The sequence below is a fragment of the Natator depressus genome, chromosome 21, assembly GCF_965152275.1.
Source record: "Natator depressus isolate rNatDep1 chromosome 21, rNatDep2.hap1, whole genome shotgun sequence".
Lineage (NCBI taxonomy): Eukaryota > Metazoa > Chordata > Testudines > Cheloniidae > Natator > Natator depressus.
The window spans coordinates 7,912,975-7,938,259 of record NC_134254.1 but is presented as its reverse complement, the minus strand read 5'-3'; the positions used below and the strand labels follow the sequence as shown (position 1 = coordinate 7,938,259).

Genomic DNA, 25,285 nt, shown 5'->3' with positions numbered 1-25,285 from the left:
TTTTCCCCCAGAAGGCTGACCTGCTAGATCAAAGCGAAGGGACAGCACACACCTTATTGCTGGCCAGACCGTCCCTGTGCTGTGGGCAGGGTGGGCTCATTGTCCCGGGCTGTTTGTCCAGAACTCTTCACGAGCACCCAAATCAGGCAGTGCTCTTCCTACACTGGACAGGACACAGGGCCCTGGCTGTCCCCTCCTCATGGTATCGTGTGTGAAAACAGTCTGCCGCTGCATCCCAGAAAACTACCTGCCTCCCACCCCCAGCACTCCATGATCTGCCACCTCCGTACACTCAATCAGACTCAGTGTAAGCAGATGCACGGCTCCCGGAGAATTCACTGCACCACATTCAGTGGTGACCCAGAGCAGGTGGAGAACCTGAGCACCAGTTTCTGCTCCCCTTTCTTCCACTGAGTCATGCTGTACCCATCGACAGGCTCCCAGAAGAGTAAGGAACTCGGATGAGTGAGGTGGGATGGAATCTGGTCCCACATTAGCATAATCTGTGCTGGTCTGCTGCCAGATTCTGCTCTCACTTACGCTGGTGCAAATCAGGAATGAGCCCACTGGAATCAGTGCAGTTATATTAGTGACACATGGGTGTGGGAGGAGAATCCAGGCCCCAGACTGGTGAAATTTACATTTACATACGCACCCATTTTCTGATCCAATCACATCTGGACAGGCCATGTTCTCCTCCCACTCGCCCCAGCCAATCTCCAGTGACCCAACCCAAGTTACTCCTGATTCGCACCAGCGTGAAGGGGCCTTCAATAGACACATATTCATTGCACCGCTGACTCTGGTGTGGTACCTTGCAGTCATTTGACGCACAGAAGGCATTTGTCCAGTCAAGTGATGGGTGACCCTGGAGAAGGGAAGAATGGAGGAAGCAAACCAAAGATGGCTTATGCTGCCGCGTTGCCAAGAAAGGCTGCAGAATGGATGTTCAGGGAAGGGGCAGGGAATGACACTGTACTGAAGGCAGAGGGGACATGGCGCAGTGACGGAGGCAGGAGGGGACATGAGCAGCGTGACGTTCGCGGCCAGCTCTGCCTACCTGCTGGTCCAAATATTCTAGGTTTCTTTGCAACTGAAGGTCTAAAAGTTCATCCTATCAGGAGCCAACAGACATGCAGCAAAAACGGAAACACAAACAAACACACAAAGAAGAAGCAAAGCGGTTAGGTGAAGGCTGCAGAAAGGCAAAGAGCTCTCGGGCTGGGAGGCCAAGTACTGCCTCCTGCGGGGAAGCAGCCCCGAACACAGGACAGGCGGTGTGTGCTTTAGCACGAGCAGCCTTTCAAGAGCTCTGTCTGTGCTCCCATCAGGGGCTCCTGCTGGGAGCGCCCTCACAGCCAGTGCTCCTGCCCCATTCCCTAGAGCGCCTCCCGCTGGGTCGGGCTGGGACTGCAGTGAATGAGAGCTCCCCTACAGCCAATGCTCCTTCCCCATTTCCCAGATCACCTCCGGCAGGGAGAGGCTGGGTTCAAAGCAGCTAGGAGCTCCCCGACAGCCAGCATTGCATCGCCTTCTGCTAGGAGAGGCTGGGTCTGCAGCAGCTGGGAGCTTCCACACGGCTAGGGCTCCTGCATTATTGCCATTGTGCCTCTCGCTCCACGTGAGGGGAGCTGGCAGAGCCAGCAGCTCCTCTAACGAGCTGCCACGCCCCACTGCTCGTTGCTTTCCCTGCCCCTTTGCCCTGCAGCATGGGAAGTTGGGAATGGGGCTTTTTGACATGGCTCCTGGATCGGCTCAATGGCAGCAGGATTCCAGCCACACCTTTCCAGCTCAGCCACATGCATTTACCGATCAGACTGAAACCCTGTGTGCATAGCTAGGCAACAAGACAGGAGCAGTGAGGGGGAGAAGCTGCGTGCAGCAGGGGTGTGCAGCTCAAGTCCGTTCCATGAGGCGTCTAAATCCGGTCTGGGGTCTACCCACTGCTCCCCCGGGTGAAAGATCAGGTCAGAAAGATCAAGGCCCTGGCACAGAGCGGTTAAGTCCCAGGCTGGAGGTTCCAGCCCAGTCAAGTGGATTCTGGCTGCTGCCCCCTGACCTATTATAAGACCCAAATCGAAAAGGAAAGCTAAGGCTGGTTGGGAAAAGAAAAGCAGCTACTGAAGCCAAAACTGGGGAATGGAAGAGAAAGAGGAAATGGAGGGCTCGATCCATCCTTCGCATCCACACCCCGCTTCCCCACTCCCCCGGCTGAAAGCCCTACAGCAAGGTGATAGGATACTGGTATTTCCAAGCATTTGTGCACCTTCATTACCCCTTGAGGGGCGTCAGAGTGATGAGTCCTAGGGTAGGCAAGTACCCCCAGGGTAACACATGCCCACCTTCCAATACCCTCCGCTCCACAGTGAGTATGCCACTCTGCAGTGGACAAGGTGGGGAAAGGTGGGAGCGCATTTCCATATGGTGTTCACTGGACCCAGCCCCAAAAAGCACCCCCGCTGCCAGATGGTGCATCCCCTTCAGATCTTTGCAAAGGACTCCGAGCAGATCGGTTTCCTCCTCAGTCTTCCGAGAATGGATGCACCCCACTACCCAGCCTCCTGCCCCGCGGATGAGAAGTCAGTCTAGTCTGAGTCCCAGCTATGCTCCCTGCACATCCAGGCAGCAGGACTCGCAGGGTGTCCGGTGCAATGAATAGAGAGGAAAGGGAAATACACCCCAGCCGCCACACACGCCCCTTGGCTGGACACGCTCACGATCTCAGGAAGCTCTAAACTTCCGGCCCCACGCCAGCAAAGCAGGCATCTCAGTATCACTTCCTTTATCCCTGACTCCAGCAGCTCCCGTGAGCTCCGCTGGCTAGAAACCAGCTCGGGAGAGACAAGGTCAGCAACGAAACGCCCGGACACCGACAGCACGTACCATTTTGTCGTGGACTGTAGGGGACGCCGGGTAGTTGTAGGGATACATTCCTGCAGGGACAGGCCTCCTGTCACCCAGATAATCATACTAAGAAGAGAAGAGACCCCCCCACAAGACATGTGAGATGTTTATACCACTCCATAAACTGACTGTGGTCGCTCACACTGTGCAGTTGGATCTCAGCTTGCTCAGTTTAAATTATGCCCATTTTAGGGATGGGGAAGCTGAGGTAGTGAGCTTGCATGCCCAAGATCACACAGTGAGCCACTCGCGGAGAAGGGAGCAGAACCCAACTCACTTGGCTCCAAGTTGTTTGCCTTATGGACAGCTCCCACTCCTTAGGAGGAGATTTTCTAGTGGGGAAGGGGGCAGGAAAGGAAAAAGGGTTCTGGCTACAAGTGGGTCTGAGTTCAGACACAGATCCCAGGTCTACAGTACAGGGGTGTTTGGATCCAGGTTTTGGGTTGGGCCAATCTCTAGCTCTGGCTGTACAACAGCTCAGCCAGTGTTCCCTTGCGCTGTCACAGCCCCGAGACCCCTGCGCTTACTGTCAGGGAAACCCAGAGGGGGCTCCTCAAGCCCCTAATGGCTCAGATAACAGAATTACCCTGTGCCCCTGAGAGCATTTCCATCTCTCCCTGCTGTATCCCCTGCCCTGGCGCTCTAACACAGGCTTGCCCTCTTTGCTCATCTTACGAGGAGAAGCAGGAAGGAAACAAACACAAATAACCTTGCAGGGTATCTTCACGGGGTAGGCAGAGGAGGTAGGCCAGGAGGAAGCTCTGAAGGCCAGCGCCCTGGTCTAAGGACATCTGGCACAAGCAGAGCAGTCATGGAGAGAAATTAACTCCCCCACCCTGAGCCAGGGACAGTGCAAGTGGGGGTGCAAATTGAGCTTGCAATCTTGACCTGCAGACCATTGTTATTCCAGACCTGGGCTCCCCCCATCCAGCTCTGCCAGTGCCCCTCGATCCTGACCTGCAGTCCCCCTTGCTGTTCCTCTAAAGGGCAGGCATTTACCTTTGGGGAACTGACCGATCGCCTCATCATGTAGGCCGTGGGGTCAGCATAGATCTCCTCGCTCCTGGATGGCATCCTCTCAAAGCGGGTGCTGGGCGACCTGACCGGGGAGTACATCCTAGCCCTGTTGTAGGTGCCCTGGCTGGGCGAACGGGGCACGGACCTGGAGCGGGGCTGAAGGGACATCCTCCGCAGGGAGTCTGAAGCAGCATCCATCTCGTCGTAATAAACGGGCTGCCGGCCAGGGCCGGGGATCCAGATGGGGACGTCCTGCCTGCCGTAACCTGGGTGCTCCTTCCACTCACGCAGCTGGTAGGGGCCTCCATTGCGGAAGGAGTGGCGCTTGTCCTCCGCAGCCCACTGTGGGCTCACCCGCTCGTAGGCGGGCATGGAGCAGATGCTGTCGGGGCGCACGCCGGGCGGGTAGTACTGGTAATCCTCAGGGTACTGGGGCGAGTAAGGGGCGTAGTAGTCAGGGACCCTTCGAGACATCGGGAAAAACCTGGTGGGGCTACAACCCCGCAAGGAAGGAAGGAAGGAAGGAAGGAAGGAAGGAAGGAAGGAAGAGAGAATCGTAAAACCTGGATCCAGCACCTCAACGCCATCTGGCTCTGCAGGCTTTTCCCCATGGGAAAGCCACGGCCTCGGACTGCGCTGATGGGCCAGTGCTCACCTGCCACCTGCTAGCAGGGCAGATCCTGCGAGGGATGCCCAAGGTGCTGAGCAGCGCGGCATCTCCTGCCAGCAATGGGGCAGACCCCTGGACCCCATCCGGAGGGCAATCTGCTAGAACTCTGACACTGGGCTGCTCCCCACTGCACCAGCCTTTGGATCTCAGAGCAGGGGCCCACACAGCCACCTTAGGAAACTAACTGGAGTCAGTGTAGGTCCTGGGAGACCTTAGGCCATGACTTTCCCCTCTGCCCAGCCACCTCCCCTGGGCATGGCTGGCACACAGCTGCTCCCCTATGCCGGTGGGCAGGCTGCAGCAGCGAGTTAGGCTTTGTGATCGCTTCTACGTCTGGCCCCCTTTGCTTATGCTGCTGCTCCCCACGCTCCAAACTCACTGCCCTCTAGTCCCGGTCCTGGGGGGCAGGCCTATTGGTTTGCAAGGCCCAGCAGCACACAGTTGGGTGCTGGCACTGGGGTGCCGCTTGGGATGGAGGTTTCCTGGCCCTCCCCCCGTCCCTGTGGGTGGAGAACAGGATGGGGAATGCTCCCCGCCCATCAGCTGGGAAGGATGGGAATGCTGCTCAGCCAGGGAGAGGAGACTATCTGCAGCCCTTTCCCTTATGTTAACCCCAGCATGGCACACCATGCAGCCCTCTCACCTCCTCAGCTCCTCTGGCGGGGCAGCCCCCCGGCGCAGGTTCACCCAATGCTGCAGCTGCGTCATGGAGCTCTTCCTCTGGGCGATCTTCTCTGGGTTGGTGCGCGGCACAAAGCCCTGCCGGTGCACCAGGCTCTCCCCATCCTGCGGCGGGTAGGCGGTGCTGCCGGGGCGGCTGGGGGAAGAGTACTGCCAGCCATTGGGCTGCGTGGACCTCTCCACCCCCGCCGGAAACCGTGGGGCTTCAGGGTAAGGGCTGCTGGGCTCAGATGGCATCTCCTGGCCCACAATGCCATTGGCTTTCACCAGGGGTTCCTTCTTGCTGTCGATCCTTTCTGGCTTCCTTTCAATCTTCTCTGAACCACGCCCATCACCCTCCCCTCTGGTCTTGGCTTCCAGGTCTGCTTTGGGGTGCTCCCGGTGAGCGGTGGTCCGGTGGTGGTGGTGCTTGCTGGGGGGGATGTTCTCCGAGTCCGTCTTCTCACGCCTGCCAGGCACAGAAACGCAGAGCGTCACCTCCTGCTGGACAGCAACCCTGGGCCCAAATCATCCCAGAACAGCGGGGCCGATCCAGTCCCTGCACCCCTAGTGGATGGTTACTGACCCTCTTGGCTCTGACACGTTCCCCAAATTGCTGCACACCCTACATGCTCCAAAGGACTTCAGTTTTCTAGCCACTGTCCCTCCAAGTGCTGAAAGGACCACATAGTTAATGACCACTTCTCCTCATCTCCAAAGGGACCCCAAGTTACCTAGCAACTGTGCCCCCAAGTTAATAGCCACTGTATCCTCCAGTGTGCCCCCAACTTGAGCCAGGACACCCTCCCCCCAATTCTCCAAAGAGACCCAGAGTCTTTGGCCACTGTTGCACAGCGTATGGGGCCTGTCGTGCTGACCTTTGGGGGGGTGGGATCTGCACCCGGGCAGCCTCGCCCATGGCTTGGATCCAGGACTCTTGCTCTTCGGTGTTCTCGGCGCTGAAGAAGTAGGTCCGGATGCCGGCGTGCTCGGCCTGGGGAGAGAGGGACTGCGTGTGACGCCCCAGTGCCTCCTCCACCCAGCACACGGTCACCTGCAGGGAGGGAGAGAAGCGCAGACACAGAGGAAGAAGAGAGAAGTTAGTCGTCCAGCTGAGGGCGCCTGGAATCGTAGGCAAAGCCATGACAGCTCTCCCCCGGGGCCAAGTCCACCACACGCCCTGCCACAGGGTCAGAGAGATGGACACAGACCCATCAAATCATCAGGTCCGTCCCCCGGCCAGTCGGGTGAAAATGACCCAATGCCCTGGGACATCGGGAGAGGTCAGATTTGGGTAACATGCCATCGCCAGGGGTCTCCCGACAGCCCATTCGAGCAAGACACACAAAGCAAATGCAAGGCTCTTTCTCTTGGATTCACTGACTCAGGGAGACCCATATCTAGTGATGGGCAGGATCTAGACAGGTTCAGATGAGCACCATCTTATCATAAGCTCTCCCCATACCCTGAGATGTGAAAAACCGCAGCAGAATGGGCCCCCTCTGGGAATTCCTGGTATGGAACCCTTATTAAAAATAAAATACTACAGCACTCTGCAGTACTGATCCCAAGCAGGACAGCTTGTTCCAGGGATGCTGCAAGGCTTGGGGCAGTCACTGCACAATACCGGAGCACTGATTTAACAAGAGTTCACAATTCTGACCCTGACCAGGAATATAGTGAGAAGAGCATTTTTAGGACTTCTGGTTTCTGGCTTGGACCAGGGGCAGAACTGGACGGAGAAACCCACCTCCATATGCTCCTGATCCCTTCCAAAGGGTGGAGTCCAGCTCTGCACATCACTGTTACTGCTCCCTAGTCTTGTCACTACTCCCACCCTGCACCAGAGCAGGATCTGCTAGTTATCACAGCATACAAATAAAAGCTCTACCCTGGGGCAGGCACAGGTAAATCCTGAACTGGAGGAAGATGTCCCACCAGGAATGGATTTATCCAGGCTCATCCAGCTCACAACTTCAACTATAGACGGGCCTGAATCAAAACCTCCCCGATTGAAACAGTTGATCATCAAGGAAGTTCAGATCCAGGAAGTGGCAGGATGCTACACTGAGCCAAACTCCAGATCCAAATGCTCTTTGCAAATATGGATGCAAATCTTGCAGGTTGGCCACTGATGTCAGTGCATGTCCCCTACACGGATGTTCAGAGCTCAAAAAGGAGCTGGCTGGCAATGGTAAGATAAGAACAGAGCTGGTCAAAATATTCTCACTGGTTCCCTGGGTTTCCCCTTCCTTCCTCACCAACCCCAAAGACTGAAAACCACGGTTTTGACATTTGTTTTGCCAAAAAACCCCAAATATTCCAACAAAATGGAAAATTCTTCCTTGTGTTCGAACCCGTCCCCCCTGGGGCAATATGTAGCTTTTTTTGACCAACTGCTGTTACTAGTCAAGGGCTCTCAGCCCCAGAGGAATCTTTCCTGCCAGGCTCATACAAACCTCGGTCTTTCCACCAAGTTCCCTACACTGGGAAGGTCTAAGCATGCGAGCCGCAAGAGAGAGAGAGATAAACCCCAGTGTTTCGTCCCCCTTCGTCGGGTGGGGGTGAATAAGGCATGCTGGGCAATCTGTGACCGGCCGCATCCCTTCTCTTTCTGGCATGCATTTGGAAATGGAAGGAGCATACTACCTATGTGGTGGCTGTGTGCTGGCATTGCAGACAGGCACTTGGAAGAAACCTCCTCTCCAGGGGGGAGATCCTCACGTGGAAGAAAGGAGGAAACACAGAGAACAGGTCAAACCACCCAGCAGAGAATTCAACCGGGAGATGCATCAGGCAGGCAGAGCGTGGCAGGAGCAGCACTGTCACCAAAGAAGGGCAGATGGAGGGTAGCTGAGGGCATGGTCAGCGCTGGGTTAGCCTGTCTGTTTAGCTGACCAGTTTAGTTCTAAGGCACTTGCCATTGGAGTCCCTAAGCCCCGTACAGAATTAAGAAATATCGGCATCCATAAGAAAAATGGTTCTCTGTGCAGCGCTGTTTGGAAAATGTCAGTTTACTCCAATTTGAAACAATGATGTTTTTATCCAAATTTCCCATGAAAACGTCCAGTTTTTCAGTGAAAAACAAAATAAAAAAGCTTTTCAGGCTTTTTTGGGAAGGAGAAAAAAATGGTTTTCAGTAAAAAAAAAAAAAATCACCCAAACAGATGTGGGTCAAAATTTTTCTTTTGCAACGAAAAATGGCTTTTTGGGGTCAGAGAATTGTATGTCGATGGGAACCTTGCACCCAGCTCCAGTGGAAAGGGGTACGTGAGTGTAAGCATACTCCACGAGTGGCATTCACTCCTGCACCAAGGATCAGCACAGTCCCTAGGAACCAGACAAGCTCTAGAGAGGTGCTCCAGTGATGCGCTGAGGTTAATTTTGCCCTCAGTGCTGGCATCCGCCAGGCCCCAAATCCTGCCCCGCTTCACCAGAGACTTTGTTGAATCAGGGCCTGTGCAGTCAACGGGACGTAGCACGTGCTTTGCCCAAGCGGCACCTTCCAGCCGCTGCAGCTCCACAGAAGCCAAAGGGATGGCACAAACCAGCTATTAAGTGCTTCTCTGACCTCCCCCAAACCCTGGCCTGGGTCAGGAAGGAGGCAGCTGAGGAGAGTAATAAAACATGATAAAGCCTTAAATCTCTCATTTTCCCTTTGGCTGACGTTGGGTCTGAGCCACGTTTTCTCTAACCCGGGCTCCCTCTGTTCCCCATATGGGCCTGAAGGGGTTAACCTGATTGGCAGTGAGTTCAGGAGGCAGGATCCATTCTTTATTAATGACCCAAATGTTCCCAGGACTTGTCAGTTCTTGAAGGCTCCTTCCCTTGCTCTCTTCTTTTATTGCCATTGATAGGACAGAGAGACTGGAGCTCAGGCTCTGGAGGGCGGAGCAGAACTTTTGCCCTGTGCTGAACATTGCAATATAAGGTTTGGAGCAGGAGTGAATGTGCAAACAATATTCCAGTGATGCGCACTCAAAAAATGCCTCAGAATAAAAACAAAATAGAGGAGTGGGTGTAGCACGGCCCAGGCTGGAGAGAATCAAGGTTGCGTGTGTAGCTTTGCCCCCAGCTGCAGAGAATCCAGGCTCTGTGTGCGCAAGCACTCTGCGTAGGAGTGTGTTTTTGTGACTTGCGGATTTTTGTTTCTGTGTGTGCGTGTCTGTGTGCATCAGTGGGCGAGCCGGGTTTTCTTTGAGCGAGAGCGGAGCGTAAACGTGTGCAAGTGAGTGGGTGTTTGTGTGCGGGAGTATGCTTGTGTGTGTGTGTTCACACGCGAGGTGTGTTTGGTCTGTGTGCTAGTGCAAGTGTGAATATGCCTATGTACAAGTGTGAAAAAAAATTAAGTCTTTGAGTCTGTGTTTGGCCCATGGGTTGGATGCAAATTTCAATGTGCATATGTGAAGGTACAGATTATTAAGTCTAGGTGAGTTGCAAGCATGGGCTACCATGTGTACAATGGTGCTTGTGCGTGTATGAGCGTGCGTGCGTGCCACGAAGTGTTCTTGGGAGGATGAAACCAAACGGCTCCTTTGGCCCACAGCGCAGCAGGAATTTCACAGCTTCAGTCGCTGCTCCACCGCAGCTGCGTCCCTCAGCACAGAAGTCTGACATGTAGAAACTAATTACGTGCTAAACAATTACAATGTATTGCCTTGTGTGTGTGAGTGCGTGTGTGAGAGCGTGTGTGTGTGAGAGAGTGTGTGAGAACACTAGTCTCAACTAGTTTAGAAGGGAGATGGGGGAAGCCCTCCTGCACATCTGGGCTTGAACGCAGCCTAATTAGAGCACCGCCGAGGGTGCAATTCTATAGCAACGCTGGCTTACGTATGTTTGTTGTTTTTATTGAAATGGGAGAGTAATTCAAAACAGGGGGAATGGCTGAGAAGAAGTCTTGTGAAAACCCTCTAATGACACCACAGCTGTCAGCTAAGAAGGAGAAGCCCCTCCTTGGCACTGGGTCACTAGCACGCTTTGATCACCTCCGGCTAGGAGCAATTCACTCTTTGCAGCAGGCTAACACACTTAAACCCATGTGGTTGACACAAGGCTTCCAGTTAGAGGCAGTGTGGCCTAGTGACTAGAGCACTGGACTGGACATCAGGAGACCTGGTTTCTATTCTTGGCTCTGCCACAGGCCTGCTGGATGACCTTGGGCAAGTCACTTGCCTTCCGTGTGCCTCAGTTACCCCATCTGTGCAACAGGGGTCATGATCCTGACCTGCTTCGTAAAGTGCTTTGAGAGCTATGGTGTAAAGCACTCGGTGGTGTTATTATTGTGCTGCTCTCTGCACAGGGGTCAATTTCACCCCGTATTAGCAGCAAGACTGCTAAGCACCCTCAACTCCCACTGAAGGCAATAGGAGCTGAAGGCACTCACCATCACACAGGCTCTAACCCAGTCTGGATCTGCACGCCAGCTCTCCACCCATCTCTCTTATGGACAGAGGGACAGCCTCAGAGGAGGAACAAGCAGTAGGATTCCTCCTACAATCCAAGCCCCTTACCCAAATCACGGGGCAGTTTGGTTTGGATCTGGTCTTTGCTTTCTGGCTAAACATTATTGGACAGGAAACCTAGAGACCCAATTCCCCTCTGCTTTACCTCTCATGTGGTCCTCTTCACCTCTGAGCAAAGCAGGTGGCTCAGAGTGGGGGTGCCATATGCCCCCCACCCTGCTTGGCGCAGGTGTGGCCAGGGACAAAAGGGGCAGGGCTGGGTCACGCCCGAGAAGGCTAAAAGAACTGGACCCCTTAATCCTGTTCTGAGCATGGTGAGAGGACACAGCGGAAGTTCTCTCTGGGGCAGAGCTTCCACCACCACTACCCCTAGTGGTGTGCCAAGGACACCATTTTGCAGCAGGCAACCAGGTCACTAATGCCTGTTCTTCCCCTTCAGGTACATGCCTGTCTTTAGCGACCGTCCACAGCAGCTCACACCTCCCCCAAGCGCCGGTCACCACAGGCAGCAGAGCGCACAAGCCAAGAGACCTCTGAGCGTTGCTGTTACCAGACAGCCTACGTCCGGCCCTACCAGGCAGCTAGGTTCTCAGAAGGGAGGGTCACGCTACAAACCGGGGGACCATTCGTGGCCTCCGGGAACCGGGCCAATGAATGGGAGCGCAACGCTGCCCCCGAGACGCCGTCACGGCCACACACTGACCTTGAAGGTGTGTTTCCTGCTGATGTTGTCCGACGGCTGGATGGCCGCCACCCGGAAGCTGAGGAGAGGGATGCTGCCCAAGATGCTGTCCTCCTTCTCATCTGCATTGACCCGGGGGGAGAAATGGGAGTTAGATAAGGAGAGGGGAGTTCCCCTCCTTAGGCCGGTTTGGAGATGCCAAGTGGTTGACAAGACCTGTCTCCCCTTTAAAGCTGGAGAGCGAGGAGAAAGGGAAGTGGCCAAGGTGCCTCTGACTAGGAATGCATCCCTCCCTTCTCCTGCTGAAATGGGAGCTGGGCTCCTGAGAGCGACCACAGCCCAGGGAGCTGAGAACGCCGCACCTGGACTGGGGCCAGCCTACCTGTGGAAGCCGGCTTCCTCCCTGTCGCATCTGCCCATCTGTTGTTCTCTTCTTCCCCCTCCCCACCGCCCCCGCAAAAACCTATCAGTGTCAGCTCACAATACAGGCTGGTTAATTATTCATGCCCACCCTCCAGACCTGCTGCCAGGGATTAGGCAGAGCCAGCGGCCTGCTGGAAAGCGAAGGTTGCAAAAGGTGTGGGCTGTGTGAAGGGGCGAATCTCCATACCGAGGGGTGCTCCAGCCCGGATGAGGCCGGGGCTGGGTGGGGAGAAGGTTGGGGACTGATTTGGCACCCAAATTCAGGACTGGCTTCTGTCACTCCTTTATGGCATGGGGCGGCTGTTTCCCATGGACCTGGAGCTGCTGTATGGTCCCTCATGCCTTCTTTGTTTCTTGGCACCATTGATAACAGTTGCTCGAAAAGCCAACCTGGCCCTAGGAGGTCCAGGCAAAAGGGCGACGGGTTTGTCTGCGGATGTTAATCATTTACACAGGGATGCTGGATTCGGAGTCTTGAGCATTCAGAACCGGGGCATGCCAAGAGCAGCACCTCTGGAATTCAGATCCACAGCTCCCCACGGAGAGAGGCAGGGCTAGCTTCTGGTCTCCTCTGGGCCAGGTGAGTAAGGGAACAGCTGAATTTGTACCAAGCATGATCCCTTGCACAGTGTTTAACCAGAGGGCCGTGCAACCTTCCCCCCCCCTCCCCCCCCGAATACTATAAGAGAAAAGGCTACAGAAAAACAAACCTAAGGATGCATGGACGAAGCTACCTTCCGCAGCATTCACCCCTGGGAGCACCTTGTACAATCTCTCTCCGAGCCCTGTTCTGCGAGGTGCTAACCGTACATGGCTCCCATTGAGGGGGAAGATGCTCGGCACCCCACAAGGATCCCTCAGCTCCTCGTAATAGCAGAGCCTTCCCTTTGAAGAGGAGGGTTTTAACTCCTCCTCTGACTGGCCACACCCCTCTCCCTGCAGCCACCTGCTCGATGGGACTCACTCTGCATCAAACAAACTGGGTTTCTTCCCTGGCACTGGACTCTGAGATCCCACCCCAGCTGCCCAGATTGAACCCTGGCCACCTGACTTTGGGGCTGTGAGTGCACCAGGAGCTGCCGCGGCCCTGCCCCATCAGGACTGGGCCCATGGGACGGCTCTTTAGACCTCGGCCCCACCACATACCTTTGTAATAGAAGAGGCAGCGATCCACCAGCACGAACCAGCGCTTATTCCACTGCTTCACGCCAGAACTGGCCTGCAAGAGAGGCACGAGTGAGAGGGCTCCCCAGACCCGTAGCTGCTTGTAAAGCAGAGAGAGGGGAAAGTGGGGGAAGCAGCAGCATCTTGTGCATCACAGGGAGAGCCCGGGGTGAGCTCCATTGAGGAGAGGGCGCAGGGTGGCACAGAGCCCAGCTGCAAGGCTTGCAGGAGCCATTGCGAGAGGGATTTACTGGGGAGAGGTGCAGGCCAGATGAGGCAGGCACCCAGCAGCAGCGCTCCCTGCTGTCACAGCCAGATCCTGGGGATGCACCGGAGAGAGGTTGGGACAGATAGAGGGCAGCCCGCCCTGCATAACACCTCATGCTTTTACATGGAGACCCTCCGGGGCGGGGGGAGTTTGGCAGGTGCCTGGAATGGGCACCCAAGAGCCATGCCCCATGCAGTCCCACACCAGTCCTAGTGCGGCATGGGTCCTAGGGTCACCACATCGTCCCGACAGAGGAAGGTGGCACTGCGAGATGCCTGGCTCAGCCAGGGGAATGCTCCCCGCAGCGGCACCAGGGGGACGCTACCTGCTTGAACAGCCAGCCGCTTTTGGTCACCGTGGCACTGGGGTTCCGCTTCATGGAGTTGGAGCGTTTCCCAAAGGCGATCCCCTTCCGGGAAGGGCGCGAGGCCTTTGGAGAAGGAGAGAGGAGGCTCTCAGAACGCACCGGCTTTAGCACCCAGGGGTGGTGGCAGCAGCTGTTGGGGGCGTTTGCTTTTCAGGCAAACCCACGGGGAATAGTAAGACCCAGCCATGCAGCTCACTGAGCATGCGGCTGAGGGATGCCATGCAACGCTGCCATCTGGCAAGCGAGGGAGAGCCGCATCTTACCGCCAGCGCACCTACCACATCACCCCTGGGGAAATCTCAGCCATTTATCTACTCGTCCCAGGCTTGCAATTGCTTCCTTCTTGCAACCAGCTCCCAGCTCGGCCTATCTTTTCCATACTGCAAAACAGGGTTGGATCCTAATCGCTGTCTTTACTTTGCTGATGCTCTGATCCCAGCCAGCTACTTCCCCTTGGTGTGGAAGGAGCATGACAATCACCTCGCTGCTATGCCGCATTTTTCATTCCCACTTCTCAAAGAACCTCACAAAGGTTGGTCAGTATCATTGGCCCCATTTTACAGAGGAGGAAACTGAGGCACGGAGCAGGGAAGCCACTTGGCCGAAAGCAGGGGGTCTGTGGCAGAGCTGAGAAATGAACCTAGATCTCCTGAGTGCCAGTCCAGTGCCTAAACACCCATCTCCCTCCCTGAATGCCTTTTGTGCGGGCTGGGGGCTTCTGGTTGCCCACAGCGACTCCAGCAGGCCAAATACATCTGCTTACCAGCAGGCATCCACCAGGGTAGGTGTGCTTGGTTACCCCCAGCCCATTCAGCAAGAAGAAAGGCCCTTTCAGATGTCCAGAGGCAATGAGAACATTAGGTGTAAGGGGCAGCTTAGATCCAGCTGACTAGTGGCATGGTTGGGAATAGATTCCTAGGGTCCCAGGCCAGTGTCCAGTGTTCCATGAACATACCCTGCCATTTGGTCGCTCCTGAGGCATCTCTGACACCATGGTGTGGTTGGATGATTCGCTGCTGATGGTCGCCGGTCGCTTCCCACCTGCTTTGCTGGACATGTCCACTGTAGAGCTGCCATCAAGACAGAGAGGGAAGGGAGAGAAAGAAGCTTATTAGCGATCTCTGCAAGGACAGCTGAGGAATAACGGCCTAAGCGCCTGCCCCATACGTACGACACACTGATACACTTATGGTGCTCGCCTATATGCACAGGGCCGGAGCCAAAGCTAATTGCAGCCAGCAGAGGGTCTTTCCATTGACTTCCACAGCTGAGGCCCACGCTGTGCAAACACACAGACTACTCATACATACATAGCAAAGTAAGGCTGTCCCTCATCTCACAGCAAAGCCACACTGTTCCCTACTCCCTACCATGCCTGGCCCGTAGATCCCCTGCTGTGGTCTTTGCTCTCAATATTTCCTTGGTATTATTAGTTCTTTTCCCCTCTGGTTCACTCACTCACACTCAAGCAAACACTCACACTCACACACACACCATTCTAAAGCAAACTTACTTCTGTAAGTGTAAGTCAAATCTTGCGTTTTCTTCTGGGATGTGTCCAGTCACGGGATGCAGGAACGTGTTCCGTCTTTCATTGTGGCTGGAAAACACAGAGGAAAATTTGGAGGAATTAAGTGGCTTTGGAGTGAATGGAGTGGCTGAGCTATGGTTAAACATCACGGCCCTTCTTTTGCTTCGTATACCAGTTCAAAATGCTGAAAATTGCTGCTTCAGGATATTACGGAGGCAAATAACTGAAGGCTTGACTGTGCCTAGCCTTCGGCTTCTTTCTGACACGGCTCATGAATGAATTTCAACTCACTAAGGGTGGAAACAACATTTGCAGTGACTCTACACTAGTAAAAATGATCAGGGTTTACCAAGCCACATGCTTCAGGGCATATGTTTATCACCAGATGGGGTCAGGAAGGATTCCCCTCCTCTACCATAGAGTATGTGTACAAGGTCACCTCAAAATGTACCTATTGGCATTGTGCCAATAGGTACATTTTGAGGAGGTGACCTTGTATACATATCCCTGAAACTTTCTGCACTGCCCACTGCTGGAGATGGGATGCCAGCCTAGGTGGCAACTGGTCTCTTCTTGACTAGCTGGTCTCATGACTAAGAATGAGTGAACCTTGGGTAGTTTGAGGTGGATAGAACCTCAGTATGTTTTGGGGATTTGTAAAATTAATTCATGGCTAGGAGATGCAGGAACTTGAAACATTGGTGTGTTGTGGGGGTGGGGGAGAAGGAGAGGGTTATGTGATTCAGTTATAACTGCCCCCTCCCATCTTTCAGCCCAGCTATTTATTAGGGACAGAAGAATCTGTCTGCCCCACAAGCTGGACAGAACACAAGCCGTGGTAGTCCCAGTCATGCGCCCTTTTCAGCCCTAAATTCTTGGGCTTTGTGGTTGTAATTTCAACTCCGCCCTAGGTGTATGCCAATAAGAGGTGACTACTACTTTAAGACAAGGTGGGATTGTACGCAGGAGGCTTGGTAAACCAGCTGGAACATCTCTGTGGCTGAAGAGAGACAAGGTCAGGGCAGAGTGTGGAGATAAAAACACATGGCAAAGCCCACCTAGCAGCTGCCAGTAGGCCTGGCCGACATATGGTGACGGGAGACGGAGTTCATCCATGCACAATGCTCTCCCTCTCCTCTTCCCACTGAGCAATGATGCCACAAGGGCAGATCCTCCTCAGGCCAGTATCCACAGTACGTCCACTTCCCCAGGTACAAGACCAGACGGATGGAAGCATGTATGCCACATTTGCACAGACCCGGCACACAAAACCAGACTAGCATTAGCTCCTTCACTGCCAGCTAGTCCATGTTTGAATTCCACAGGCTGTTTCCTATGGAGCATCCATTTGGATGAGCGGCATGTATTGGAAGAGAAGCTTTCACAGGTGTCAATAGACGGGGCTAACGAATAGCCCCCTAATGGCATTCACTTGTTAAAACAACCTATTACATCTCAGTCTTCAGGGGGTTTCCTCCCTATTAATTTTCCTTTGTGATGGAGCCACGTGTTCTAACAGCCAAAGAAACAGCAAGCCCATTGGTGTACATTATTACAAGGCACCGATGTACATAATGCAGCACGGACAGGGTTATGCAGGCACTCGTAAATAAAGAATGAGTGACATGCCCAAAGCCACACCGATATCGCCAGTCAGCCCCTGGAAAGACCTGGCTTTACCGTGGTTCTTTATCTGCTCCAGATCCTCGCTATCGGCGTGGCAGTCAGTACCCGTAGCAATCACCCTGCGCTGTTATCACACAGCACTTTTCAGACCTGGATCTCAAAGCTCCTTACAGAGATGGGTTGATATTAGTCATCCCGTTTTATGATCAAGAAATGGAGGCACAGAGCGGTTAAAAGGGACTGATTTTCAGAGGGACTGAGCTGCCGCAGCTCTTACAGACTTTATCTGAATTCATTTGCACGCTGCAAGAGTCAGATCCAGACACCCTCACACAGAACAGGACTTTCCTCCTTGAGTGTTGCATTGGAATGACTCAGACCACATGTGGAGTACAGCATTACTGATCGTGAGTGAGGGTATCAGCATCTGCACTAAATCCACAGTCAGTCTGCGGCAACTGGGAATAAAATCCAGGAGTCCTGGCTCCTTGTTCTCTGCTCTAACCACTAGACTACACCAGCTCCCAACTAACTGTTGTCAAACCCAGTCCGTGGGACCAGTGACTACTGGATGCACAGGCCCATATCTTGTCCCCAAGCCCTCTGATTTCCACAGCCCTGAGCATAGGGCTTCACTACTGAGACAAGGCTCTCTGCCTCACATTTTGTCTGAGACTGACCAGGAGAGAACATTCTCTGCCAGTGACTGGCACCCACACTTGCAGGAACAAATCGGATTTCTCCATTCCAGACAATAGGCACAGTCTTCCCAGGTATGGCAGCAGTCTGAATCCCCTGGGGGAGTTCTGCAAGTGCGATTTAAAGGAGCGGGCTGTGGCTACTGGCTTTGGCTGCAGGGGGAAGCAGATGAGATGCCAGCTTGCAACTAGGGCAGAAAACGGGCACAATAACACCAGAGCAAACATCTGTTTACCATTGTCCCCCTTCTACACGCTGCTCACAGACGTTAAGAACAGATCCGCTCTTTCACGAAGGATCTGAGTGGAGGTAGGACCCCAGATCATGTGCAGATGCCGGCAGAGGGCTCCAAAGCAGCACAAGCCACATGACTTCATCCAACAGCCTGGTAGCCACAACAGGGCACGAAGAGCCACTTGCAAAAGCTGATGGATTTGCAACACTTAATGAATGGCAAATTGCAGCAGATTCTCCCTTTGCTAATCCACACGCTGCATAATTTGCACAACAAATTTCATCTGCACTTCCCAGCAGAGCTTGTGGAATGGAGAGCCGAGGGGAGGTCTCTGATTGCTGAGACCTTATTAGCTTTACAGGACATATCACAGGACACCGACTGTGACATGATGAGTTATTAACATAAGACTAAACTACTGCTGTCCAACTAAATTAGCGCGGTAATGTTCTCCGACACGCTGGCTGTAAGTGGGGAAAACTCAACGCTGGTGTAACTCCACTTGGCCTGCTGTTTTTTCACTTACCCCTTTATTCGGAAAAGAGTCATTCACAATAGTAATGGCCCTGCACCCCTCCTAAGTGCAAATTAGTGAGATTAGACTGCACGTGGGAAGTCTGTTTATAATTAGAGATGGCATTGTGTCACTAAGAGCTCGATTCTGCCATGCGTGTGAGTAGAACCTTGTGCCTTAAGCAGCCCCAAGGAAACCAATGGCCTGATCCTACTCTCAGAGTCAATGGAAGCCTTTCACTGACTTTAATGGTGGTTGGATTGAGCCCTGAATTAAAACCACAAAAGATGTACCAGATTAACTATACCAGTGTAGTTAAAACAATCTAACCTCCCTAGTACAGTTACACTGCTATAAAATCTTAGAGCTTATTCCTGTACAGGAAGGGGAATACGTTGTACTGATATAAAGCACCTTTTTACAGGTATAACTGTGTCCACATTATGGGTTGAACTGGTAGAGCTATTTCGGTAAACCACCCCATCCAGACAATTATATCAGCATAAAAACAGAGCAGATTACAGAATTGTATTCGGTTCCTAACACCCCTAAAAAGGGCGCGACTTTCAAGTTCAGCGGTTCTGGGCGGGGCTGACTTGCAACGTTTGAATCAGAATTTGCTCAGCAGACCCAGCGTTCCGGCGGGGCCCCAGTTCCATTTCCAAAGCTTTGCTCCCTGTTTCCTGCAGGCCAGATAACTGATTTGATTGTGGGCCTGTTCAGACATTGCTTTCAGTGGGTAAGAAAATCTAGCCGTTAATTTAAATTAAAGCATTTACAAAGTGAAAACGCGACCACTGCCAAGTGCGGTTACGTGAGCAAAACTCAAAGTCAACAAATTAAGGAGCAGAAAACCCGGCGGTTTCGGCAAAGCCCCCAAACCACTAGCATATATCCAAAATCAGAGGGACCTAAACAAATTAGAGGATTGGGCCAAAAGAAATCTGATGAGGTTCAACAAGGACAAGTGCAGAGTCCTGCACTTAGGACGGAAGAATCCCATGCACCGCTACAGACTAGGGACCGAATGGCTCGGCAGCAGCTCTGCAGAAAAGGACCTAGGGGTTACAGTGGACGAGAAGCTGGATATAAGTCAACAGTGTGCCCTTGTTGCCAAGAAGGCCAATGGCATTTTGGGATGTATAAGTAGGGGCATTGCCAGCAGATTGAGGGACATGATTGTTCCCCTCTATTCGACATTGGTGAGGCCTCATCTGGAGTACTGTGTCCAGTTTTGGGCCCCACACTACAAGAAGGATGTGGAAAAATTGGAGAGAGTCCAGCGGAGGGCAACAAAAATGATTAGGGGACTGGAACACATGACTTATGAGGGGAGGCTGAGGGAACTGGGATTGTTTAGTCTGCGGGAGAGAAGAATGAGGGGGGATTTGATAGCTGCTTTCAACTACCTGAAAGGGGGTTCCAAAGAGGATGGATCTAGACTATTCTCAGTGGTAGCGGATGACAGGACAAGGAGTAATGGTCTCAAGTTGCAGTGGGGGAGGTTTAGGTTGGACATTAGGAAACACTATTTCACTAGGAGGGTGGTGAAACACTGAAATGCGTTACCTAGGCAGGTGGTGAAATCTCCTTCCTTAGAAGTTTTTAAGGTCAGGCTTGACAAAGCCCTGGCTGGGATGATTTAGTTGGGGATTGGTCCTGCTTTGAGCCGGGGGTTGGACTAGATGACCTCCTGAGGTCCCTTCCAACCCTGATATTCTATTCTATGAAAAACGCTTTAAACTGGCTAATTGCCCTGTGATGTTATCAAAACGCAGGCAGCACTAGTGCCAGGGGCCCTGCGTATGCGAGGAAAACCAGCCACCAGAGGTGCAGCTCCAAGGGTGGTAGTAATCTATTTAGCTAAGGTACTTAGACTGTACGCTCACTGGGGGCAGAGACGTCTCTTTGCTCTGTGTTTGTACAGCACCCAGCACAATGGCAGCCTGCGCCATGACCAGGGACCCTAGGCTCTCCTGTAGACACAAATAATTTTATCCCCCCACCCCATTACCGTACTATCTGAGCACCTCACAATCTTTAATGTATGCATCCTCCCTACACCCCTGGGAGGTCGGGCAGGGCTATCATCCCCATTGTACAGATGGGAAACTGAGGCACAGAGCGAGAGAGACTAAGTGACTTGTCCAAGGTCACTCACAGATTCTGTGTCAGAGCAGTGGCTAAATCCTAGGCTAATGCCCTAACCATTGGACCCTAATGTAGACAGAACTCAGGCGCTTTTACCACTGTGGTGTCTAACCCTAAATGCCCAGTACAGTTTCCACTGGTCAAGAGTTATGGGTCCCTAATTTCCTAGTATGGATGGAGCCAGCCAGGGTCTGAGTCCTCTCTGCCTCATACCTTTGTAACCATTTGCACCTGTGTACAGTGAATACAAAACCTGGTCTATACAAAGTTGTACCCATTTAGCTAAAGCTGTTTAGATAAACCAGGGCAACTTTGCATGTAGATGCTCAACTTGGTTTAAACCTGGTTTATAGTGATTTAGCTTGTACCTTACATCAGCTAAACCAACATAAGCCAGATTTAAACCAATATGAGGAATATCCACACACAAATTTGCACCAGTTTAACATCACACTTTCATTTAATCCAGTGCAACTCCCACGTGCGGACAAACTCCAAGTTGCGACTGATTGAAAACAGCAGCATTTTATACTCCACTCAGGTGTGGATGGTTGCGGGAGGTCCAAAGCAGTGGAGGATGACTCAGCCCGCAAGCTCCTCCTCATTCCAGTAGAGACAGGATGAAAAACCACCTTCCACACATTCAGTTAGTGGGCCTGATTTGCCGCTCACTAAAATCAAGGGGAATTTTCCCCAAGGACTTCGCTGGCTTTTGAGTCAGGCCCTTGACTGCCAGGTTGGAGAACCCCAGTGATGAGCAGGTTTCAGGTGCAGTCTGTGTTACAACCCTGGATCTCTCCTCACTTTGGTGAGTTAGAAGTCAAGGTTAAGGCACGAATACCAGTTCAGTACCAGCTTTGCTTGATCCTGTTCAATGGCTGTTTGCAATGTTCTTCAAGGGCACAGAGAATGGCTGCAATATAAATTACCTCCCCTCCAGCTCCCATCGTCCTAGGAAGACACCGGCTACCTGCACACGGCTGTCTGCATATAACGTGGCCCCCCAGCATCACAGCATCTGAGCACTGACATGCAGCACAGCCGGGCACCAGGCCACTGTGCACTGAATGCCCACCGATGATGTCTCCATGCAAACAGCCAGACTCTGCATAGAGTCAGCAGAACAGTGAAAGTTGGAGCAAGAAAAATAGCTACCACGACCGCTCATCCCTCCACCCAGCCACTTGCAAGTTTCACCTTAATGTCTGAGATAAGGCCAGGGTTAGAGGATATTAAATGTTTGCTGGTAGGAATCCTGCTAAAAGGAGGGCTTCCTAATTAGCACCATTACTGCCCAAACTCCAGTACCCTTGGCCAATACTATTTCTCTTTCAGTTGCTTTCTTCCCTCCTCGGTTAGCTTAAAGGGCTTTTGTTAGCATGCGCCCCAGGTGAAAGAGGGGGGAAATCTCATTCTCCAAACTGGGCCAGCCGTATTATTATTTTTATAAATAAGGAAGCTGATTTAACAAAGAAATTGACACCATTAAATAACCCCACTTCCTTACTGCTACTTTTCTAACTAGATATGATGGGCGGGGGAGGGGGGCTGTGTTTTGGTTGCTCTGGGTTGCACCTGGTTTTAAAAATAATCTCATAAACACCAGTGACTTTAGAAGGATCACAATGGCATTACATAGGCAGGCGAGAAAACTCCCCTCTGCCCCACTCTGGCTTGCAGGGAATGTCCATTCAAAGGGAAGCACCTTTTGCTAGAGCAAGCGTTTCTGCACCCAGGAGCTGGGATCCTGGAGGGCCCCCTTCGCAAAGCTGACGTTCCCGGTGCTGCCGGAATTAGCGTCTGTGGACGGGGCTCAACCATACGGTTCTTAGCCTGCCTGCAGCTTTTGGTCAGAGGTTCATTCATTCTGCCAGCCGGCAGCAGGTTTCTCTTTATCCTTGGGCACAGTTCCCCCACCCCAGCTTCCATCCTTGGTAGCTCCGTGCAGCTCCTCCTGGCACTCATTCAACTGCCTCCTTCCATCCCACCCACCACCCTCTCCTCCAGCTTCCCAGGCCCCCTCCAAAGCAAAGTCACTTCCTCAGAACCTCCTTAAATAATTCCTCTCCTGGCAGCTGCCTTGCCTGACCCGGCTGTATAAACTCCTGAGTTAAGCATCTCCTCCGAAGCACTGCAATGCAGCAATCACTGACCAAGCTGAAGTTCCCTCATCCACTTCATGACACACAGACACACACACAAAGCCCCCCATAGGCGATGAACTGGGCCTGCCTTCCTGGCCTGCTTCCTCTTCCCCCCGCCAGCCCTGCTGTTATCACCAGGTGAGCCCTACCTGACCCGACGGTCTGCCCGGAACTTTAGCATCGTGACAGGTCCCCTTGCCAAGCTCAGCAGGGATCCCCAGCTACAACCATCCCATGGGAGACAGGTAAGTCTTCCTGCCACTCCAGTGGCTCTTCTATTGCACTAGGCAATATACCGTGGGGGATGATCCTGCACTGGCAGGGAGACAGAGTGGGTGATCTAATAAGCTTTCCATCCTTATCTTCAACTTGTCCGATTCCCTTGAGTTCCACGCTGGTTGCATTTGCTTCCCGCTCCTTCTCTCTCCCCTTTATTCCTAGGCACACGCGGGGGGAGAGAGGCACCCGTTCTCTCTAGGCAGCAGGGTCTATTCTAGCCCCGTCCAGGCTCATCATTCAAAGCGAACGACGCTTGCAGCCTCGCGTGTCGGAGCAGCTAGCAGGCATGCCGAGCATGGAGTGAGAAGAAAAAAAAAATAGATCCCCAGCACGGTTCCCCAAGGAGAGAAAGGTGAAGGGCAGAGACACTGCCACACACTCATGCGGCAGGTGCAGACAGAGGAGGATTTATGCTGCAGCCTGGCCGTACCCACTTGGGCATAAGGGAGCAGCTCTTTGCCAAGCTGAAGGTGAAAAGCGGAGGGTGCTGGGTTTTCTTGAGACACACACACTCGGCTACTCTGACCCCTCCCGGGGAATTATTCTTATCCCGCGCTGGAGAAATCTGCAGCTCAACAAGGGAAGGAGCATGCTACAGGGATGGGAGTGATTAGACAGACCGACCGACCGACCGACAGACCGACCTCTGTCAACAGAGTAAATTGCAGACACACTGAGCAGATGTTTACTGCTAACCTTGGTCATGGCACAGGATTTATTAAACTGGGCCCACCCCCTGCTGCTCTTTTTTACAATCGCTCATCTTCAGACAGTTCTAGTGTGGTCTTATATTCCTCCCCGCACTTAGTCACTATTGCTTCTTCCTAGGTGAAGGCCCAGCAGTCTCCTTTTAGGAAGGGAGTGTGGCCTGAGAGTCAGGACTCCTGGGTTCCATTCCTGACCAGACTGCCCTCTAGAGTAAGAGCTAGCACAGGGGGCTGAGAGGCGGAAAAGCTGGGTTCTCCTGGTGCTGGGACCGAGATCGCAAGAATGCTTCCCTTGCTCACAGAGCGGGGTCGTTAGGGTTTATAAAGCCCTGTGCAACCCCAGATTTAAAGGGGAAAGCACTGGAGGCCGGGTGCGGCGTCACTGACACAGCAACTCACTCTCCCCCTGAGGCCAACACTTTAAAAAACACATTTCAGTCCATCCCGATTGTTAGCATTAGAAGCTGGGGTGGGGAGGGGGGCCGGGGGGAATGAAGCAGTGACATTTAAAAGAAACCTCCAAACAAGGAAGTAGAGCTTGGGATACCAGCTGGCTTATATCACACAGTATTCACTCCCCCTTGCCAGGATCACAGCAGTACAGCCAGCCCGGGGCTGCAAGCACCTTGGCACGCTACCGCCGCAGAGCTCTGGGGAGGCGCGACTTATCCAAAGGGTGTCACGAGTAGCCGACGAATCGGCACTTCTGCTGCCATCGCATCATTCCGCTGGGTAATTCCAAAAGGCCATCACTTCCCGGAAGCCCTTAAAACCGAGCCAGCATCCCGAGGGGACAGGCGACAGCCCATGCGGCAATGCTAAGCTTCCCGCTCCACCGCTTGGGCAGGGAGACAAAGACTCTCAGGCCAGAAGGGACCATTATGATCATCTAGTCAGGCCTGCTGCGTGACCCAGGCCAATGGGAGGACAGGCAGGCCTGGAGGATGGATGCTTATCCCTCTTGTTGCTCTATAATATGCTGCATCTGTGTAGACAGTTGATAGAAAGAACACCACTTATGGACACATGCGGATGTGTAGCATTGTGTGTGAATCAGTTAATTTGCTGCCTCTGGTTGCTGGTGTGCAGCTCCCGACACTTCCAAGCTGGAGGGAGCAACATTTGTTCCTTCCAAGGAGCTGCCTCTGGACAACACAGGTGTCCTGCCCTCCTTGGCTGCAGTGAGAGTGGCAGCCTGAGGGGGAACTTTTAAGATGGGGGTAGGGGATGTGGAGTGATCTGACCGGACTCCCCACCACCACACATGTATGTGTGCTTGAATGTGACTCCATGTTACAGGGGTTCCCTGAACTTTAGCTGGAGACAGCTCATTCTGGGCCTGGGGCCCTCACACGGAGGAGTTAATCCTAAACAAATGAGCTGGGCTCCAAACACACAGTGGGTTCCTTATCCATCCCTAGCATGAATCAGGTGTAACCTCCTGGAAGTCTGTGGAGAGAAGGGTCAGGCCCCAAAACACCCACACGTGAGCCCCAGCCCCATTCGTCACAGAGTTTTTAATTCCTGGCGTATGCTTCTAGTCACTGATCATCAGACTGACCATCTAGCTCCAGTTCATCCTGACAGCAGCCAACTTTGTTAATTCCGTCGGGGATTCAGCCCCACTCACGGCTGGATGCATAACACAGAAACCCCACACAGGCTCCTCTGAGCCCTGAATGTGTCTGCACTGAGATCACCCAGCTGTGCTCGAGGAAGGCGCTGTCCCCTCTCCTCACAGCAGTTACCAGATAAGTTGGACGCAGGAGATATCGCCTCCCC

The 25,285-nt window shown here is 53.1% G+C and overlaps 1 protein-coding gene across 10 annotated transcripts in view; it reads right to left on the bottom strand.

Moving 5' to 3' along the window:
• PLEKHA6 (pleckstrin homology domain containing A6) overlaps positions 1-25,285 on the bottom strand; it is a 129,724-nt gene that overhangs the window by 29,294 nt on the left and 75,145 nt on the right. For 4 of the 10 annotated variants that reach the window (XM_074936397.1, XM_074936390.1, XM_074936391.1 and 1 more), the window contains exons 2-11: positions 15,131-15,217; positions 14,573-14,687; positions 13,576-13,680; positions 12,965-13,037; positions 11,417-11,517; positions 6,130-6,305; positions 5,235-5,720; positions 3,904-4,414; positions 2,884-2,970; positions 1,061-1,114 (exon numbers count right to left, since the gene is read on the bottom strand). In XM_074936397.1, the coding sequence (XP_074792498.1) occupies positions 1,061-1,114; positions 2,884-2,970; positions 3,904-4,414; positions 5,235-5,720; positions 6,130-6,305; positions 11,417-11,517; positions 12,965-13,037; positions 13,576-13,680; positions 14,573-14,674 (1,695 nt within the window). In that variant the 5' untranslated portion in view covers positions 14,675-14,687; positions 15,131-15,217. Of the gene's footprint in view, positions 1-1,060; positions 1,115-2,883; positions 2,971-3,903; positions 4,415-5,234; positions 5,721-6,129; positions 6,306-7,900; positions 8,180-11,416; positions 11,518-12,964; positions 13,038-13,575; positions 13,681-14,572; positions 14,688-15,130; positions 15,218-22,666; positions 23,069-25,285 lie in introns of those variants that run through there. The other 6 variants (XM_074936393.1, XM_074936395.1, XM_074936400.1 and 3 more) reach the window with 6 other exon arrangements.